Raw genomic sequence first — 15165 nt, 5'->3', positions numbered from 1 at the left:
GTCCCCAGGTTGCCCTGCAGGCTGGGCTTTTTCTCATCAACCCTCCCTTCTTCCTCTTCTCTGTCCGCAGGGCCTGCCCCCCCCCTTTATCCCTCATTTGTTTCCCCCAATAAACTTCTGCAGCTGATTTTGTCCTGGCATCTGCCTCTTTGACACAGGATTTTGGGAAGAAGTGAAATTAGATGGTTAGCTATGTCTTAATAATGAGGTCACTATGAAGCTTTTGTGTTCTTTAGAGATTACACATTTCAGGTTTCATTTGACTATGGGAGAATAAATGACTTCTAATACATTTATTATCTGAGAGAAAATTTATTTATTGTTCTAATTTACTTAAACTTCAAATATTCCATTAAATTACCCAGGAAAATCCAGGTAGCAGAAATATTTAACACATACCTTCAAGACATCTCAAACAAGTCTGAAAAGGCCACAGAATGATATATAAATCTGCCACTGAAATCACTTCCACGTTGTGCAAGTGTAGAAGTGAGCAGAGGTGCAGCCTGCCCTCCCTGTGGCTGTGCGGGAGCTCCGGGTTACGTGTAAGTATTACTGTGAGGCATCAAGTGCCCTGAGGAATCACCCCCATTCCAACTGTGAACCCAAAGCAGCAAATCCTATGTGCCCCTGAAGGAAACCCCTTCCGTGTGCGTAGGGGACAGGCGTGCGGTGCGGGAAGGACTCCGTCACGTGGAATATGATGTTAGAATTCCGCCGTCATGGGTAATACAGAAACATACACAGTCTTCATGTTCAAAGTCTTCATGGGGATTTCTTCTGTAATTTCTAGAATGGATAGAAGATTAAAAAAAGTAAATGTTCTACCTATTCTGTATGAATATTGAAACATTGTTGACTGCTTTTTTTGTGTGTGGGGGTGTTGACTGCTTCTGTATAGGATCTGGCCTCACCCTAATGGGTCTGGGCTTTGTCCCAGCTCCTGGGGGACCCTCTAGACCCTTGGGACTTCCCGAGTGATGGGGGTGTTTTGTTTATGGTGGGCCCTGAATACTCCTCCTAGCTTCTGCTAATGCGGGGCTCTGCGTGGAGCCATGGGATTTAGGGTGGAAGCTTTCAGTCACGTGCTATCCCTCAACACAGTGCAGCTGGGTGGGCAATGAACCAACTGTGCCCATGTAATGAAGCCTCGCTGCAGACTATGGACCCCCTCCAGGCTCGGGCAGCCTTCCCGTTTGGTGATACACTGTGTGCACCACTGTCACGGTGAGGGGCCAGGAGGAGGAACACTGCCCAGGACTCCTTGGGAGAGGCCCCCTAAAAGCCCCATGTCTGGACCCCTAGATTTGGCCCTCTGTACCTTTCCCTATAAAAAACCCAAGTTCATAGTTTCCAGCAAGTTCCATAAATCCTGCTGGTAAACTATCAAACCTGAGGGTGAACTTACAGTTGGCAGAAGTGACAGTGGTCTTGTGTGGCCTCTTCTCTGAGTTTGTCCAAGGCACCTAACTCCCTACAGTTTGGGTGAAGTGTTGGGCAGACCTTCTGGAGGAAAGCCCGCCAAACTAACTAGCCCTGTGCGCTGACCCAGATGTCCATACACCCTGCCCCAAACAGGTGTTTCCTAGGCCCACAGAGAACCTTCGTGGTCTCCAAATATTAACTCCCATACAGCAGGAGGAATCACTGTGTAGGGTGTGGGGGAATGTAAGGACATGATAAGCCTATAACATCTTATGAGGCCAGAGCACAGTTACTGAAGACTGAGGGCTCATGTCACAGAATATGGGAGCTGATACAATGACAAGAACTCTGAGCATCTAAAAGTATAAACCAAATGTAACTGATTAAAATATACTGAACAGACAGACGCCTGGGTGGCTCAGTTGGTAAACTGTCTGCCTTCGGTTCAGGTTCTGATCCCAGGGTCCTGGGACAGAGACCCCAGTCAGGCTCCTGCTCACCGGAGAGCCTAAGCCTACTTCTCCCTCTTCCTCTGACCCTCATGCTCACGCTCTCCCTCTCTCTCAAATAAAAAAAAAAAATCTTCAAAACACACTGAATAGATAAAATCCCAAAAAGAAAGAGAGAGAGAGAGAGAGAGAAAGAGAGAGAAAGGAAAACCAGAAAATGCTCTTTGCCCCTCGGTTTTTCTTCTGGCAGATCTGAATTCAAAGGGAAGGACCAGGGGCGCCTGGGTGGCTCAGTGGGTTAAGCCGCTGCCTTCGGCTCAGGTCATGATCTCAGGGTCCTGGGATCGAGTCCCGCATCGGGCTCTCTGCTCGGAGGGAGCCTGCTTCCTCCTCTCTCTCTCTGTCTGCCTCTCTGTCTACTTGTGATTTCTCTCTGTCAAATGGATAAATAAAAAATCTTAAAAAAAAAAAAAAAAAAAAAGGGAAGGACCAGCGCTCATCCCAATATGAGAACTGGATGTTATACACAACTAAGGAATTGTTAAATACTACAACACAAACCTATGATGTACAATATGCCGGCTAACTGAACATAATAAAAAACAAAACAAAACAACCAACAAAAACAAAGGTTAGGACCTTCCATGAGCTCTTGTCCCAGCAGGGAAGCTGGACAGCACTTCTGAAGCTGCCTCCACTGCGGGTACTACAGGCCTGGAGATGACACTGAGCATCTTGTGAACAAGCAGGAAGTCATTCAGTGATCCTCCTAATTTACCGAATTAGTACTGTTTTACAAAAGACAACTTTGAGAGGAAGAGGGCAGAGACAATGGGCTGGAAAGAGCCCAGGCTTCTGGGGGATCCGATCACTGAGTCTCTGAGGTCTCAGGGCACAGTGAGGTCACACTGGGAGCACAGGCAAGGTCTGCTTTGTCAGTCACAGGCAGAATCTCACAAACGTGGTTCTGCCCTGGTCAGTGTCAGCCAGGTGCCAGCACACGCACAGAACCATAGACGACGGTGCCTCTTCACGTCCATGGCTCAGCTGCCCCTGGGGACCAGTGCATGTGGGGAATAAGGAAGCCGTGGGGACTCTGAGCAGGGCCACCATCAAGGGAGGAACGCACAGGAGACAACTCTGGGGGTGGACAGGCTGCAGACAGGCTGCTTCAACAGAGGATGGAGCCCTAAGCCAGCGACGGCCGCAGACACCGGGAGCCCCTGAAAGCCACGTGGAGGCACAGAGGTGTGTTTGGTTACAGAGAGGAACCCAGGTGCAATGGAGGCTTGAGTCTTAAATAACAGGGCAGAAAATTTTAAAGTGTAATAGAAAACATTAAAAAAAAAAGAAAAAAGAAAAAAAAAGGAATGACACAAGAGAAGAAAGAAAGAAACCTCTAAGCCAAAAATCATGAATCCCAAGAGATACCTGAACATTTTGGTTTTCTGGCAGTCCTGGGGGCTTAAAGCTTTGGCACTAAAGGTTATCAAAGTGCGACAAGAAAAAGCCTGGGGTCTACAGACTGGGAAATCCAGTGAACCGTCCTCCCCACAAATGCTGGGGCCCTGACTAAGGAACCCATAGCCAGAGTACATTTCAAACAAATCCCTCACCACCGAGAAGACAGTCAAGAGAATGCAGTGGGTTTAAATCATGGCCTTCCAGAAGACATGCCCTATTCTACTTCCCAGAAACTGGCCATGACCACAGAGGCCAAGGCTGGGGTGATAGAGTCACAAGTCCAGGACGCCTGGAACCACCAGAAGTGGTAAGAGGCAAAGGCCAGATTCTGCCCTGGAGCCTCCAGCGGCCCTGCTGACACCTGGCCCTGGCCTCCAGAACCGAGAAGACTCTTGTATGTCTCACGGCCCTGGCTTACACCCATCTGTCTGGCCAGCCTGGAGAACTGGCCTCACTCAGCCTTGCTGCGGGCTAGGGACAGACTGGACACAGCCTTATGAGGCTCTGGCCCTCGTGCTGTCCGAACACTCCCTGTGGCCCCAAGTAACTGAGGTGAAGTGGGCCTGGGCTGACAGTGTCCCCAAACAATGAAATGCTCCTTTACATGGAGCTTCAACACAACTCCACTAACTACTGTCGTCAGGATTCTAGAAACAATCAAAGGTTCACAGTAACCACATAAATGCCACATTCGAGAAGGCACCTTGCAGGGGGTAGAAAGATCTATGGTTGTCCCACCTGTGCTTGGCTGCCCGACCCTCCCAGCCTGAGGACCCCATGGTCGCAGGAGGACAGAGCAAAGGCACCGTGTGTGTCCTAACACGACTGTGGCCCCCTCAGGGGGATCACAAAGGGCGCTTATCTCCTTTCACCTGAACCTGGAACCTGCCCAGGTAGGAAAGTATGGGCATCGCTGGGAAATACAGTCAGGCAAACAAAAAGCCCACAGCTGCCGGGGGGCACAAGGCTGCAGAGGCAGCATGTGACGGAGGCTTACAGTCTGGGGGCAAAGTCGAAGACGGTGTGATTCAGAAAGCCGCGTGTGTGTCCAGGGCAGAGTGCACACGCAGAAAAGTCCAGGCTTTCAACTCTGAAAAAAAATAAGAACTTTTCTGGCCAAATCCGTCTGATGAGGGAGTGAAGGCCGAGCTGAGGAGCAGTGAAGATACCGCCAATAAACAGAAGCACAGAGCACCCGGCAGCACAGGAGGGCATCAGGCTGGTCGCAAGGACGCCGGTGCTAACTGCCGCGGGCTGCCCCATGCCTGCTTCATAACTCTACTTCCTGCTTTCTAGATGATTTAAAAGACAAATACATAAGACACAATTAAAAATTTATGTTTTGGGGCACACAAAGCCGTCTCTGACAAGAATACAAATGGGCAGGGTTTTCGTAACTAAAGTCAGATTGGTATTGATTCAAACCAGACTGTTGTTAATCTAGAACATTAACTGTAATCCCCACAGTTAACACTAAGAAAATAGCAAAAGGGGGCGCCTGGGTGGCTCACTGGATTAAAGCCTCTGCCTTTGGCTCAGGTCATGATCTCAGGGTCCTGGGATCGATCGAGCCCCACATCGGGCTCTCTGCTCAGCAGGGAGACTGCTTCCTCCTCTCTCTCTGCCTGCCTCTCTGCCTGCTTGTGATCTGTCAAATAAATAAGTAAAAATCTTAAAAAAAAAAATAGCAAAAGAAAAATACACAAAAGGAAGTGTGGAGTGAACTGAAGACAGTGTGCTTAAAAAAAAAAAAAAAATCAACTGGACCCCCCAAGGAGGAAATTTTGGAGGACACGAGGGAGAAAACAAATGTAAGACTTCTAGAACAAGAATCCCAGCAAAATGGCACAAGTCCTTCCTGATTAGTAAGTACTTTTTAAAAAACCAAAAACCAAAAAACCAAAATAACCCCCCCACAAAACAGGGCCTAACTGGACTGGAGAAAGGGGCATAACCTGGTCCAGCCCAGCTAGGCCCTTTCTTACTGGAGGAAGAAACAGAGAAGCTGGGGTCATGGCCCAGGGACACAGGGTCCCCAGAGGCTGAGCACTAATCACGTAACGACAGAACGAGTCCCACCTCCTGTGGGCTTCTGCAGGACAACGGGTTAGAGCCGGATGAGACAGAAGTACGGACACTTCTGATGCCAGACAACCAGCCAGCCTCACCCCAACTTTTCACCTCAGGTCACGTGACCCAATCCTCATAGCAGGCTGTCAACAAAAAGCTACAAGGCATTCTGAAAGGCATCAGAAGCACTGCAGGAGAGACACGGAGATCCTCAGACCAGACACAGAGGCAGCACAGCGGTGGGGATTAATCTACACTCGAGTTCATATGCCAAGGCTCTAGCAGGTGACGGAGATGCACTGGGGACCGACCGGTGGCATGGCACGGAGGTGGGCGCTCTGAGAAAGACTGAAGAAGCCCTTTTACCAAAACATGTACACCGGGGCAGAGTACATTCAAACTGCAGAGAACCAAGGACAAGACAACTCTGGGCACTTGTCCCCCTGCACGGAGAGCCCGCCAGAGCGTGCAGCCGACCCAGGCTGCGAGGCTAAATGAATAAACGGGTTTGAGTTACAGTAACAGGAGGGATGGCCCCACAAACAGAAGCCGTTTGGGGAAAGGGCTCCAGCAGCAGCCAGGTGACAGGTGACAGGTGACAAGGATGAAGGAAGAGAATGGGGCCAGTGATGGGAACCTGAGACCAGCGTGCATTTGGGGCGGGGTACCACCGGCCTTGCTGGGGCCACCGCCGTCTCCTTCCCGAGTGACAGGCCTGGGTTCTCCAATCTTCAGGGCTCACTGAGGAAGTGCCTGTAAGTATGCTCTGTCCACGCTAGAGGAGGGGGCACCACACCATTACAAGCTGCCGTTTTATAATACTGTCACTGTTCCGATCCTTGGGGAAGAGAGTGATCTAGAATTGGCAAATAGATGCTAATTTATCTAAAGCATGTATTTTTAATAACTTACCAATATATTTTAACATTATTTTCAATGCAAAAAGCAATCATCCTTTTAATTATTATTTTAACAATCTATATGGCAAATTTCTAGAAAAGAGCAAAAACACAATCAGCAAGAAAGTGCAGCTGTAGTATGTGGTGTCATCTCACCGTGTGTCTGAGCCTCGTTCAGAAACAGCTTGAGCTTCCTGCTGCGAAGACCAAACACCTTGGCTGTCTCATACAGAAGGCCCTGGTGGGTGAGTCCGTTCTGCCCGGGGGGGTTTTCCAGAAGGAGTGTGCCCACTGTTCCCTTTACACACTCTGTGGAAGAAACCACCACTGGGTCAGGTCCTGAGAGCGCAGCCCTCTCACTAACCCTGTCCCTCTGCCGGCCCCTTTGCAGAGGAGAGGCTCCAAGAACCAGCAGGGCCTGGGGGCCTGGTGTCCAGACTGCAGAGGGGAAGGGGCAGGGACAATGGAAATCCCAACGGGTATAAACCCCCACAGCTAGGGAAGTGGTATTCCATAAACACATGCTGTGCACGGTGAGGGCCCAAGATATCCAGGAAAAATAAATAGCCAGCTAGTCTGCTGACCGAGGCATGGATGTGTACACAGATTTCAGAACACCTTCCAGGAAAAAAAAAAAGGCAAAAACATTTACGCGATGGCACTTAATTCCACTTCATCTGGCGGTAAGGTTTACGTGTCAGGTTACCCCACCTCCTGACTGCCAGGTGGAGGGTGTTTCCGCACAAACACACCAAGAGCAGCCAGCCTGGGTGCTGCCCAGGCAGATCGGAGCACACCTTAATGCACCACGTGCAAGGCAGGCCTGAACTGAAACCCGGCCGCCAGCCCCTCAGCCCCGCAGGCGCAGGGTTGGCGGCTGGAGGACGCGCACCTTGTGGGCCTGCGTTCAGGAGCTGCAGGTTGATGTAGCGGCAGAGTGCAGTGCCGGGGCCGTCCACCACAGCGGGGGCAGACCCCGCTGCCACGCGAAGGGTTTTCCCACTGAGACTCAGTAAGTCAGTCTGGTTTCGTATTTCTAGAAGTAACAACAAAAACAGCAATAACAAATCACTCGTTCAGGATATACAGTGCAGAGCCGAAGTCATTCACTTGATCCTACTTAATTATTAAACTATCCTTTATCTTTGCAGTGATGTTTCCACTTAATTTCTCTTTACCAAAGGACATGGCCTTCTCTATAAAATGAGGCTTAAATGACATGCAAATAGCAGATGTGAACACTGCAAAACAAACCACATAATAGTAATAACAAAAACATACAGCAAACTGGTTTTTCTCCTTTTAGGACTTAGTATTTTTGCAGATCCTTGTAAAATCTCCTATGTCAGAATACTAAACTTCACTGTGAAAGGAAGCCTTATATTAAAACATGATAATTATAGTCAGAAGAAAACAGATCATTTGACTCACGAACACATGTGAAAAACAGCAAGACACAGGGGACACATGCAGATCTCACTGATCTACAACTGATCTGCTGAGAGTCGCAAACACGGCTGGGGTAGGTCCCGGAGGAATAGGGGCTGTAGGACCTCCACACCTGTGGCTTCCCGGAATTCCTCTGGGCTGCGTCACAGAGGATGCTGGCATGTGACACCATGAGCCTGGCCTAGTCTCTGCCCATCTGTCGTGGCCCAGCAGCTTGCCTGCGTTCGTTGGCCAATTACATCTCCTCTTTTAGGCTATTTAGAATTTCCTGAAAATTAGCATCCAGATTCTTATCAAAGAGGGTGTACTTGTCTCACGGGGCTGCCATTAAGAATCATAAACATTGGGGCGCCTGGGTGGCTCAGTGAGTTAAGTGTTTGCCTTCGGCTTGGGTCATGATCCCAGGGTCCTGGGATCGAGCCCTGCATTGGGCTCCCTGCTTGGCGAGGAGCCTGTTTCTTCCTCTCCCACTCCCTCTCTTGCTATGTCTCTCTCTGTCAAATGAGTAAATAAAATCTTAAAAAAAAAAAAAAAAAGAATCATAAGCATGGGGCTTGCAGCAAACAGAAATCTACGGGCTCCAATTTGGGAGGTGAGGAGTCAAAATCCCGGTCCTCCGTGGGCCCTGCCCCCGCAGAAGCCCACAGGCAGCTCTCCCCGTCCTCCTCCTGGCTCGTGGAGGCTCCCAGCCATCTGCTTGCAGTTCCCCCCTTCTAGCCCTGCCTTTGTCATCACATGGCCATATCCCTGTGTGCTCCTGGGGACACCCTTATTACCTAATCACACTGGCAACGACCCTGTCTCCAAAGGTCACATTTGGTAGTATGCAGGGGAAGGACTTCAACATGTCTCTCTCTTAACTTAGGCTTGTCTTACTGAGAATCTTGTCTAGCAAGACACAGGCACTATGCTTACTAAAGTCAAAGCACAGCATGGAGTCTCTGAGGCCTGGACCCCAGCCTGAGGCTAACACCGAGTGGACAGGGTGCAAGGCTTCTTCTCCTGTGGGGCACAGAGATGTCCATCTGGGCAGGAATGAGGGCAGGTTCACAATGTCAGATGCTGTCACCATCCCAGCAGGGGCCCAGAGACGCAGGGCCAGGGCTGCCAAGGGCCTGGCCAACCCAGCTTCGTAAGGAAGGCACAGCTGTGGAGCAGAACTATGACCAAATGACCCCCTCGAGTCAGAGGCCAGCTCCCGACTTTCTACATACCTGCGGCACCACGGAGGACAGCCAGGTCGGTATCTTTCACGCCAAAAATACTAGTAATAACATTCTTCAGCTTTAAAAGGTCCAACCTGTTATCGCCTTTTGGATTTTCCAGAAGTAATACTCCACCTAAAAAACCACAAATGTAAGTAAAACTAAAGGAAAAAGATGTTAAATTTGAAAGAAAAATGCAGGAAAACACACCACTTTTATGTTCCCTCTGGTCAACACCTTCTCATGTCTTTTCCCCACTGTCTACCTGGATCTTTTTTATTTTTTTAATTTTTATTTTATTTTTATTTTTTTTTTAAAAGATTTTATTTATTTATTTGACAGACAGAGATCACAAGCAGGCAGGGAGGCAGGCAGAGAGAGAGAGGAGAAAGTAGGCTCCCTGCTGAGCAGAGAGCCCGATGTGGGGCTCGATCCCAGGACCCTGGGACCAGGACCTGAGCTGAAGGCAGAGGCTTTAACCCACTGAGCCACCCAGGCACCCCTACCTGGATCTTTTAAAATTGTAAGTGGGGAGAGTTCTTCGTGTTCTCTGGACAGACCTGGGGGGCGAAATTGTTTGCAAGGACCACTGCCTGCCTGTGGCTCAGGCTTTCATCCTTTCCACAGGATCTCTCACAAAGCAGAAATAAATAATTCGTCAGACATTTTCTCTACGATTTCAATCCCTAAATATGTTGATGAGTGTCATGGCCTAGCCTACAATCCAGCTTGGTGAATGTCCTGTGGGAACTTGAACAGAATGGGCGTTCTGCTGCTGCTGGGTGAGCTGTTCCATTAATGTTGATTCGACTCTGGTTTTCTGTCTAGCTCTTCTATCGATTGTTGAAAGAGATACATATTCAATTTTCAAACTGAAACTGAATTTTCTCATTCTCCCTTAAGGCTGCCAGCTCTCTTTTGTGGTTTGCAGCTCTGCTGAAAGCACAATGATCCCACATTTGGAATCCCAAATGAGGACTGACATTTGTAGATTATTTAACATCACTAGTGACTTGCCTTGCTTTACAGAAATGAACATAAACATTCTTGCTTTGTGTAATTTTTAAAAAAGATTTTATTAATTCATTTTATTCATATTCATTCCTCCGACTAAGCAAGGAGATCGATGCGGGGCTTGATCCTAGCACCCCTGGGACCCTGGCAGATGCTTAACCGACTGAGTGACCCAGGAGCCCCTATGATGACTATTTTTTAAAAGCACTCTTTAAGCCCAAGGTGGAACTTGAACTCATGACCCGGAGACTCCCTCTTGGGGTGCCTGGGTGTCTCAGTTGTTAAGCATCTGCCTTCGGCTCAGGTCATGGTCCCAGGGTCTTGGGATCGAGCCCTGCATCAAGGCTCCCTGCTCAGTGGGAAGCCTGCTTCTCCCTCTCCTACTCCCCCTGCTGTGTTCCCTCTCTTACTGTGTCTCTGTCAAATAAATAAATAAAAATCTAAAAAAAAAAAAAAAAATTCGCATGCTCCCCTAACTGGGCTGGCCAGACCCCTCCCCCATTTGGTGTAATTACTGATGGTAAGCTTAAGCTTTCCATCTTATTTGCTGCTTCCACTTGTTCTGTTTTCTTTCTCTAGGCTTCCTATGGGTTATAGAAATATCTTTTACAACTCTATTTTTATTTCTATAGTGCTTTTGTGTGACTCTCCAGACAGGCTGGTTTAGTGGTTGTAGCCGGTGGTACCACATTTGCACACTAAGACCCAGCCTACTGATGTTGGCATTTGACCAGTTTGAGGGAAGCACAGAAACCCAATCTCCCTTCCATCACTTTGCTCTTCCCTGTTTTTAATTTTCTTTTCTTTTTTTTTTTAAAGATTTTGTTTATTTATTTGACAGACAGAGATCACAGGTAGGCAGAGAGGCAGGCAGAGAGAGAAGGGGAAGCAGGCTCCCTGCTGAGCAGAGAGCCTGACGTGGGGCTCGATCCCAGGACGCTGAGATTATGACCTGAGCTGAAGGCAGAGGCTTTAACCCACTGAGCCACCCAGGCGCCCCTGCTTTTAATTTTCTTAAATATTTCTTATATATACACTGAAATGTTATATAGCTTTTGTTACAAACATCAAATAATTTAGAAAATTCAAGTAAGAAAGTCCACTGAATTTACCTATACTTTGACTCTTTCTACTGTTGTTTCTTCTGTCCCGATGTCCCTACATTTCTTCTTCTGTCATTTTCTTTGTTTTAGGAGTTTCCTCTACCTACTTTTTTTTAGCTTAAGTCATGCTAGCAACGAACTCTCTTGGTCTCCCTTCACTTGGGGAGGTCTTGATTTTCCCTCCACCACAAAAGATATTTTGCTTGATAGAGAATTTTGGGTAGACAGTACTCCTAATATTCTGCCATCTGGCCCCCGAGGTTTCTGATGAGAAATCCAATACTGCTCCAATCGTTCTCCCCTGTCAGTTAGGGGAGCATATTCTCTCGCTGCTTTCAGGATGTCTTCTTTGCCTTCAGCTGTCACAAGTTTGACTACGTGATGTCTCCATGTGAATTTTTCATTGGTTTCTCTCAGCTTCTTGAATCTGTAGGTGTATATGTATTGCCAAGTTTAGAAGTTCTCGGTCACTATTTCTCTCAATACTTTTGGTCCTGTCGTTCCTTCTTATTCTGTCAGAATTCAGTAACAGAATATTCAACTTCTGTTAACATCCCACAGATCCTTAAGACTATTCATTTTTTTTCTGATTTATAAAAACTCTTTTGTTCAGAATGGGTCATTTCTATTGTTCTATCTTCCAGTTCACAGATTCTTTCCTGTCCCTTCTGTTCTGTCGTTGTGCCCATCCACTGGGTTTTGTATCCTAGTCTTATATTTATCAGTTTTAAAGTTTTCATAAGATGCTTATGAAAAGCATCTTCTTAGCCGATGCTTCCTATTTTTACTTGTTTCCTTTGTGTTTGTAATTGCTCTGTGGAACATTTTTATTACGGCTGCTTTATGTTCTGTCAGATTATTTTATTTTTTTAAGTATGCTCCATGCTGGGAAGCCAAATGCGGGGCTTGAATTCACAATCGTGAGATCAAGACCTGACCTGCCGAGGTAGGATGAAAGTCCCAGCTCACTGTGAGCTTCTTGAACACCACGAAGTGGAAGAGGCCTCAGGCTCCTGACAAAGATCTAGGCTCTCCACTTGGTCTTTGTTGGTGGGAGTGGTAGTGGGGCCAGTTTCTTGTGTTGTATGTGGCTAGAGTAGAGCAGATACTGCCTAGAAGTTCTCTGTCTCGCTAAGCTGCACCGCTCCTCATTTTCTAGCTAGAGAGAGCAGGATTTTATTGGAGCATTTTTGTTTGCGCTAGGCAATTCCAGGTTGCCGGTTTCTTCAGCTCCAAGACTGGGATGTATGAGGCAAAAAGAAAAGCCAGCACTCTTCCCTCCCCCTTTAGGAGTCTTCTGACATTGCTTTTATATATCACACCCAGAGTGTTTGGTTGTTCTTTGTGGGAAGAGCAGGAAAAAGCACGTCTATTCCATCTTCCTGGAAGTGCAAGTCCAACCCTTTACTTTTGTGGATTCATTTTGATGGCAATTAGAAAGAGGAAGTCATACGATTTCACTAATTTTCCTACAATAGCCTTAAAGACATCCATAGGTTTAACTAAAAAGTAAAGTTCAACCCACGGGACTCATTTACTCTTACCTTGCTCGCTGCCATTTGTACAAATGTTAAGATTGACATATGCACAAGCAGGACCAGGCAGGGATGATCCTCTGGTGATTGTAATTTCCAGGTCAGAACCCTTTAACTGAGCACATGAGAGTATGCAACTCAGTAACTGCAGCAGTGACCACATCACCAACTAACCCTGCAGCTACGTCCCACACTGAGAGCTCTGTACGATTCTGAGCTGAGAGCTCTGTACGATTCTGAGCGCATATGTAATCTCATCACTAAAACAGTCAAAAGTTATGACGTTTCACCTTGTTCTCCTAAATGCAGAACAGAAAATGAAACCATCTTGTAATGTGCCCCACTGAAAAGACAAACAGTGACATCCAGCCCCTGCCTGTCTATACCATCTGGCTCCTTCTACAGAAAGGAAGAATGAGACAAGGAAGACATGGCAGAGTCAGCGACTGAATCAACTCCTGCCCCTATTAATGATCTATTTTTCTGACTTATGGCCAATATCTTCCATATCTTGGAATCAGATTTTCATAGTTCTATCTAAAATGTGCCAATAGGAAATGAAACTGTAATTTTATATAAAACCTACTACCATAAAAGTCAACTGCTCTTCAAGTCAACTGTTATTTGCCTTGACCAGTCACAGAATCCACAATCTTCCCTCGTTTGAGGACAAGCCAGCCCATGCAGCCCCCGTTTTCCTGGCAGCCCTCACGCCGCTCCCGGCCACCTTCCCCACCTTCCCCCTCCGTCCTCTCTGGACACTGAGCCCACCCTGTATTTTAGGACGGAGAATTATGCCAGTTGCTACTGGGGGTAGAATATCAAGAGATTACTCCACAAACAACATAAAATCTAACCTTACATCTCTTCATAGTTCAACAAACCCAGAACTCACCTGTGTTTCTTCTTGAATAAGAACTTTATCTGACGTTGGAACTGGATACGGTTTCAAGGGAGCCTTTATGGTGGCAAATATGAACTCTGTGTGGCTTTCGATAACATTATTCAGATACTTCCCTTCAGACTTTGCTTTATAATAAACTGTTATTTCATCAGTTGGGACCAGATTGCACTGAAAGCACATAGAGAAAATTTAAAAGGGAAGCACATTTGTTAGTCAAAACATATGGTGTTGTTGAACAGAGCGGACAGTCCTGTGCTGAATCATTACGGGAGCATACAGGTTCCTGCCCAATCCTCTGAAACAAAGGACTGACTGTATAGAAACCCACTCACAAAACTTTGAACTGAGGCAGAGCTCCCAAGTATCCCATTAACCTGCTGACGTGGACTCCTGAGACCCAGCACTACAGGTCTCAGACACCTGGCCTGAGGAGGGGAGGTGGGAGCCCCCATTCTGGTCCGGGCGAGGGAGCCTCTCAGGGTCAGGGTCGGGAGACCCTCCTTGGATGGGGCAGTCCCTCCTCAGGGTTGAGGGGTGGGAGCTCCTGGCTCCCAGCTCCCCAGTAAGGAAGAGCCACCCCTCTGTCCAGATCCAATACTGTCTCCCTGAGCTAGATGCCCTTCCTCAGACACCCACTGTCCTCTCTGATGACCTGCGCCAGTAAGGAGGACTAACCATCCAGATGATCCTGGAAACCATGGGGAACTGAAAAAGGTGGACAAGGGGCACAGCTTTGCTGAAAGCTCCTGCTCAGAGAAACACAACAGCCATGTCCAGCTTAGGGTGAAAGAACAGGGAGTGGAGGGGCCTACTTTTCCCACAAGCACAGCTGAACAGACCATAAATGAGTGACTAATTATCATTACTCAGTTACAATGATTTGTATCACCTGCCTTTCCTGTCCTACCCAACAACCAAAAAACCAAACAACAACCAAAAACCCAGACAAGCTTGTTCTTGATGTGACAAACTGACCTTCTTGCGAAGTTTCTGGATGCGATTGATGACCTCCCGAGCCACTCCTTCATCCACCATTGACTGGTCGGGAGTGACATCTAAGAGAACCAAAACCTACAGGAGAGAACAGTGCACTGCGTGACAACCAAACAAGGAGGAATGATTCTCTCAAACTCAGCACACTGTTTTTAAGTTAAATTCTGAGAAGTCTGTCATGTAGTGCTATTTATTCATCTAACTGAGCAAAGGAGATAAAATTGAACTAGTTTCGCTACAGTTCAGGTGCTTGCAAGGAGCTATTCCTTCCGCGGGGACGGGTCCAGTGACTCCTTCCCTTCCGCGGGTGCCGCTCACAGATGGAGGAGCGGTGTCTCCCGTGTAAGTGTTCCTCGTCTGTGTGACAAGCAGTCACTGCCCTTGCAGGAAGTGGAGTCAGGGCTGCAGGGCCCTTCGCACTGCCAATGAGCTCACGAAGGCCCCAGAAGAGCCCCTGTTGTTTTCTTCAGTCAGGAGAGACTTTCCGGCCTTTGGTCTGTCAGTCTGATTCAACATGCGGTTTCTCAGGAAACCACAACACATTTGTTATGATTTACACGGTCATCTTTGTGCTGACTTCATCCACTTCCTATGCCACCTGTAGTGAAGGCTGTCAATGATGACGTAAAGAGAAGAGTGTCACCACCGGCACAGT

General features: G+C 47.6%; 1 protein-coding gene across 2 annotated transcripts in view; it reads right to left on the bottom strand.

Moving 5' to 3' along the window:
• Nucleotides 1–292: 292 nt before the first annotated feature.
• The window catches only part of IARS1 (isoleucyl-tRNA synthetase 1), a 67092-nt gene continuing 52219 nt past the window's right edge, over nt 293–15165 (bottom strand). For both annotated transcript variants that reach the window (XM_082694270.1, XM_082694271.1), the window contains exons 28-34: nt 14493–14588; nt 13509–13685; nt 12623–12728; nt 8971–9096; nt 7200–7343; nt 6464–6616; nt 293–789 (exon numbers count right to left, since the gene is read on the bottom strand). In XM_082694270.1, coding sequence (XP_082550396.1) covers nt 707–789; nt 6464–6616; nt 7200–7343; nt 8971–9096; nt 12623–12728; nt 13509–13685; nt 14493–14588 — 885 coding nt within the window. In that variant the 3' untranslated portion in view covers nt 293–706. The remainder of the gene's footprint in view (nt 790–6463; nt 6617–7199; nt 7344–8970; nt 9097–12622; nt 12729–13508; nt 13686–14492; nt 14589–15165) is intronic.

This window comes from Mustela nivalis, assembly GCF_964662115.1.
Source record: "Mustela nivalis genome assembly, chromosome: 13".
NCBI classification, from domain to species: domain Eukaryota; kingdom Metazoa; phylum Chordata; class Mammalia; order Carnivora; family Mustelidae; genus Mustela; species Mustela nivalis.
Note: the sequence above shows the minus strand (reverse complement) of the source record. Positions and strands in the feature narration are given on the sequence as shown.